Source organism: Scyliorhinus torazame, chromosome 12 (genome assembly GCF_047496885.1).
Source record: "Scyliorhinus torazame isolate Kashiwa2021f chromosome 12, sScyTor2.1, whole genome shotgun sequence".
NCBI classification, from domain to species: domain Eukaryota; kingdom Metazoa; phylum Chordata; class Chondrichthyes; order Carcharhiniformes; family Scyliorhinidae; genus Scyliorhinus; species Scyliorhinus torazame.
The window spans coordinates 198,859,939-198,866,125 of record NC_092718.1 but is presented as its reverse complement, the minus strand read 5'-3'; the positions used below and the strand labels follow the sequence as shown (position 1 = coordinate 198,866,125).

Sequence of the window (6,187 nt, the reverse complement as noted above, 5' to 3'; positions counted from 1 at the left end):
CTCGTGCCCGTTGATGAATACGGTTGTCGTAGCAGTTGAGCGTGTTCGAGGCCGAGACTGATCCAGAGTCACCGAGGCTAATCGCAGCAGTTGAGAGTTATCTTCGGGCAGTGCGTGGGCAGCCGAGCTGGGGTCCTGGGGGTTCATCCAAGATGGCGGCTCGATCTTGGCTGGGAGTGCACAAAATGGCGGCGCCTATCCCTCCAACGTGGCGTGCGCAGAACAAGATGACGGCGCCCGGGGTCCACACGTTGGCCCTGGAATATGAAGATGGTGGCGACCGCTGACCTCACGGGGCCCGTGGAGAGGTTTGTGGTTGCGGTCCGCATTCGCCGCCGGAGACCGGGGTTACCGCACGGGCCTGGCATACCCCCACGAAATGGCCCTTTTTGCCGCATCCCTTGCAGGTGGATGGGCGGGCTGGGCAGCGCTGGCGGGGGTGCTTGACCTGCCTGCAAAAGTAGCAGCGGGGCCCCTCCGGGTTGCCAGGCCATCTTGCAGCTTAGGCCTGTGGGGGAATGGGGGATGTCTCGGGGTCAGCCGCGGAGGGGTTCCACGCTGCCCAGGGGGCTGCCGCGCAGTCGGGAACATAAGCGCGGGCGTTGCTGAAGGCCACGTCCAGGGAGCCTGCAAGGGCCCGTGCCTCCCTGAGACCCAGCGTGTCCTTTTCTAACAGACGCTGGCGGATTTGTGAAGATAGCATACCTGCCACGAAGGCATCCAGGACTAAGAGTTCCGTGTGTTCACTCGCCGAAACCTGCGGGCAGCTGCAGCTTCTTCCCAACACCAGCTCCATCCTTTCTTCTCAAAAAACTAGCTTATTAAATTGATGCACGATCAATGACCACCAAAGCGAGGTTGTAGTCCAACTGAAGGCTTTAATAAGCTAGATGTTTCCCCCAGCAGCTCAGGTACAGAATGAAGGCTGCTGGGGCGGCACGGGTTCTTATACCCTGCCTAGCAGGGCAGAGCTGTCATACATTCTCACCAATAGAAAGCATACAGTTTCCACAATGGTGCTTTAGCCTATCAGGTACCGTAATACCTATAATACCACACGGGATAAACATCAAACTGTAAGGTGAGTCCACTGATGAGGAACATCCAAACGACAGGGAGCGACACTTTCAATTCCCAAAAGACCATGGTGGACCTCACGGAAAAAGAAAAACAGAGTTCTTACCACGAATTAGGAAAGAATGGGACAGGTGGGTAGTCCCCGAGAAGAGCAGGTGGAGAATTAAAAAGGAGAAATTCAAGTCCAAGGATTAGAAAATGTGTAACAAAGGTAGACAACCAAATGCCAGAAACACAAACTACAATTCAGACTCTGAGTCAACAAAAGTTGTCCAAAATCAACATAACCTACTGAATGTGACCAGAACGAGATCTGGAAGAATCTTCAAGCCCCTGGACCATCAGAATTTATAAAGTCAGTGACTTGAAGGGGAGAGATGGTATTGTAAATGCTTTGGGTAAAGACTTGGAGGGATGTGTAGTATCAGGGTAACTGGCATGGCAAGGGTTAACATGGGACTGAGACACAGTACCAACAGCACCACCCACTGTGTGATGTAAAGAGCCACATGACCTGAAGAAAGAATCAGTTATGGACTAGATAGATAACCGTGTAGAGGCAAGCATGGAGTTAGCTCATAACTTGATATTTACCTGTAAATATATACTTGGCTATACATTATAAATGTTCAACCATATAAAACTTGGAACCTCTTTCTGAGACCTTTTTTAAAAATAAATTTAGAGTACCCAGTTATTTTTTTCCAATTAAGGGGCAATTTAGCGTGGCCAATCCACATAACCTGCACATCTTTGGGTTGTGGGGGTGAAACCCGCGCAGACACGGGGAGAATGTGCAAACTCCACACGGACAGTCACCAGGCGCCAGGATTGAATCCCAGTCCTCAGCACCATAGGCAGCAGCGCTAACCACTGAACCACCATGCCGCCCTCTCTTTGTGAGACCTACTGAACTAACAACATACAACAACAAACTACCATCCCATCACCAAACTCTCTTTTCTCTCCAAAGTTCTGGAAAGTGTTGTTGCCCACAAATTTCTGTCTCTTTCCCATAACTCAATGCTTGCTCAAACTCTGCAGCACCAAAATTACCCAAATTAAATTCACAAAACATACTGTGATCGTGATGCGGTTTTGCTGCTCGTTCTGCTCAAACTCTCTGCTGCCTATGACATAGTTGACCATGCTATACCATCCTCCACATTTGATTTTTAATGAGTACTCCCTCCAGCATGTCAATCCTCTAAAACTTTGAGTTCCTCACATCCTGGCCTCCTGCCTCTCCTTCACCTCACAATTGGTGGATATGTCTTCAGCTGTCTAGGTTCTAAATTCTGGAATTCATTTCCTAAACTCTCCATCTCGCTGAGATCCTCCTTAAAACCTATGTCTTTAGTCAAGCTCTTCGTCACGCATCCGACTATATCCTTTTTTGTGTCAGCATAATGTTTTGCCTGATGAAGCTCCTTACGATTATGTTAAAGGTGCTATATTTACAAGTAGTTGCAAACTTGGCTGCTGAGAGAGAGAAAAATAACTACAACTGCTTCCAAATTTATTTGGCGATAAGGTCAAATAAAGGAGCTCACTGGTTGAGTTATCCCTAGTGTCCTGGGCAACATTTATCCCTCAATCAACATCACAAAAACAATGACATTATCTGGTCATTTCCATGTTGCTGTTTGTGGGAGCTTGTTGTTCTCAAATTGTTTTTTGAATTGCCTACAACATGCAACGCACTGCTAAAGTAATTCATGAGCTGCAAAAACATTGGGACATTCTATGGTTTTGAAGGGTGCTATTGTTTTCCTTTTTAAGTGTGTTGAAATTAAGGTCTCTTGTCTTTTGTTATGGAACAGAAGACCATTTGGCCCATCGTGCTCTTTCTATTATTCCAAGTCATCATTTTATTCACAGATAAAGCACATTTGCAGGAAGCCATGTTATCTTCATTTCAACACACTCCAAAAGAAAGACTTGCATTTATACAACGCTTTTGATTTTCATGGCCACCGGATATCAGAAGGCTATTCTATCACTGAATACGTAATTGGTTGTAAGGAGCTTTGGAATATTCTACGGTTTCGATAGAGTAGACACAAGTGATCGTTCTTGTATTGAATGATGAAGCACAGAAGGGAGACATTCAATGCATAATTGCCATTCCATCTTCCTCTGTGGATCTTGCACTTTATAGAAAGTAAAGGCAAGGAAGGAGGTCATTTGGTCCAGCATGACTGGTCTATAATTCCAAGTTGAAAATGAGTGAGACTATATAAATACATATAAGCTCCTTTATTTGCCCTTATCGCAGGAACTAGCGATTCTGGCCCCCACAGGTTCACCCCACTCCAGTCTCACTTCTTGGCACGCACTGGGGGCGGCTCCAACCCACGCATGCGCAGTGGCGACATGCCAACCCGCGCATGCGCGGTGGCATTATGGAATGCGCCAGCCCCGATGCAACATGGCGCGGGGGTTCTGGGGCCGGACGCACATAGTAGGCCCGGGGGGGTGGGGGCGAGCCCAGCCCGCTGATCGGTGGGCCCCGATCACGGGCCAGACCCCATCGGAGGCACCCGCCGGGGACGGAGCCCCCCTCCCCCAAACCAGGCCGCCCCCCCGACCCTTCGCGCAGAGTTCCCGCCGGTAGCAACCAGGTGTGGACGGCGCCGGTGGGACTCTGCTTTTTCCGTGCGGCCGCTCGGTCCCTCCGGGCCGGAGAATCGGCGGCCTGGCCTCGTACAGCAGCCCGCGACCGACGCCACGCCAAACGCGCTGGTGCAAATGGCGCCGATTCTCCGCATCTCGGAGAATCGCTCGCCAGCGTCGGGGGGCGTGGCACAGTTGCGCCGATTTTCCAGCCCGGCGCGGGGCTGGGAGAATCGCACCCAAGGCGTCTCCCATTTAATTATTATCATAGAATTTACAGTGCAGAAGGAGGCCATTCGGCCCATCGAGTCTGCACCGGCTCTTGGAAAGAGCACCCTACCCAAGGTCAACACCGCCACCCTATCCCCATAACCCAGTAACCCCACCCAACACTAAGGGCAATTTTGGACACTAAGGGCAATTTATCATAGCCAATTCACCTAACCTGCACATCTTTGGACTGTGGGAGGAAACCAGAGCACCCGGAGGAAACCCACGCACACACGGGGAGGATGTGCAGACTCCGCACAGACAGTGACCCAAGCTGGAATCGAACCTGGGACCCTGGAGCTGTGAAGCAATTGTGCTATCCACAAAGCTACCGTGCTGCCCGTTAATACAGAGATGAGAAGATTTTTTTCCTCTCAGTGGGTCATGAGTCTTTGGCACTCACTTCCCCGGAGAGCGATGGAGGCTGGGTCATTGAATATTTTTAAGACAGAAGTAGATGGATTCTTGAATAACAAGGGAGACAAAAGTTCTCGGGAAGTACGGGGAATGTGGAGTTGAGGCTGCAGTCAGATCATCTATAACCATATTGAATGGAGGCTTGAGGGGCTGAATAGCCTACTGCTTTTTGAAATTCATAGGTACGCCCATATATGTTCACAGCGCCGGGTTCATTCCAGCCTTGGGGTGTTTGCCGTGTGGAGTTTGCACATTCTCCCCGTGTCTGCGTGGGTTTCCTCTGGGGTTCTCCAGGTTTCCTCCCACAGTCCAAAGATGTGCAGGTTAGGGGCTGGATTGGCTGTGCTAAAGCGCCCCTTAGTGTCCAAAGGTTAGGGTGGGGTTGCGAGGGAGTGGGTCGAGGTGGGGTGCTCTTTCAGTGGGTCGGTGCAGGCTTGGTGGGCCGAAGGGCCCCCTTGTACACTGTAGAGATTCGATGATTATAAAATGCATGTTCGTGTATACACACATAGAGATAATAATAATAATCTTTATTGTCACAAGTTACATGAACACTGCAATGAAGTTACTGTGAAAAGCCCCCCTAGTCGCCACATTCCGGCGCCTGTTCGGGTACACAGAGAATTCAGAATGTTCAATTCACCTAAGAAGCACGTCTTTCGGGACTTGTGGGAGGAAACCGGAGCACCCGTAGGAAACCTATGTTTAAAACCTAAATTATAAATATACTATATATATATATATATATATAATATATATGTGTGGTTCTCTGTTAGAATTATGACAGCATGAGTGCGTCGAATCTGCTGATTGGAGTTCAGCGTTAGTTGTTGGAAGGGCTTGGTGCTGGGGGGGGTGGTGGCCTCAGGCCGAAGTGTTGAATCAGCTGCGGGCCGTCGAGTGAGAGCGCGTGACGCAGGCGCAGTGTCAGCCCCGGTCTGGCTGGCTCGCTCTGCCTCCACCCCCCGCGCGCGCCTTCAATGGACGATAAGTGCAGCCGCGAGCCGCCTTCAGCTCCCGCTCTTCTCACCAATGGAGACGCCCGACAGCAGCAGCAGGCCGGCGGCGGCGACGACCACCTAATCACCAAAGTAAGCGATGTCTCAGACGGTCAGAAAACGAAGAAAAAGAAGAAGAAAGCAGGTGAGAGAGAGAGAGGACACCCGCGCGTCAGCGTATTTTTCTTTCCCTCCTCCCCTCTCGGGTGAAGTAAAGATGTCGCGGTGGGTTTTATTTCTATTTTTTTTTGGGGGGGGGGGGGGATGTTTTTATTTTTTCCCTTCGCGATTCTTGGTGACCTTGGCCGCTTCAGTAACGCTAGGCCCCAAAGGCCGGCGTCTGAGAGTTTCCCCCACCCACACTTCTCCCTCCCTCTGGGCGGCTGAGTCCGGATCAGGCGGCGGCGGTGGGGGTGTGTGTGTGTTTTTTTAAATTGTGCCGGCGTGGAGCGGCGGGCCCGGCCCGGCCGGGATGATGCCGGCTCGCTGGAATGTTCTTCAGCTGCCATTTCCTGTCCGCCATGTTGGAGCAGCCACACACACAAGAGTGTGGATGGGGATTTTCTTTAAACATCTCATAGACACACACTCCCTCTCCCTCACCCTCACCATATCCCTTTCCTCTTCCCCCCCCCCCCCCCCCGGTCCCTTCGACGTTATTCCACCTTTTTCGAGCGATTAAAATCCAGTCTGGATCTTTGACTGGGAAGGAGGCGGCCCTTCTGTATTTTTGTTTTTAAAAATAACTTTTTAAAGAGGGAGGGGGGAGGGGGGGGGGGGGGGGGGGAGGTCGGTTTCTAAAAGTGCCC

At 50.9% G+C, this 6,187-nt stretch overlaps 1 protein-coding gene across 1 annotated transcript in view; it reads left to right on the top strand.

Moving 5' to 3' along the window:
- Positions 1-5,298: 5,298 nt before the first annotated feature.
- nufip2 (nuclear FMR1 interacting protein 2) overlaps positions 5,299-6,187 on the top strand; it is a 40,437-nt gene continuing 39,548 nt past the window's right edge. Inside the window, exon 1 of the mRNA XM_072469646.1 lies at positions 5,299-5,523. Coding sequence (XP_072325747.1) covers positions 5,361-5,523 — 163 coding nt within the window. The 5' untranslated portion in view covers positions 5,299-5,360. The remainder of the gene's footprint in view (positions 5,524-6,187) is intronic.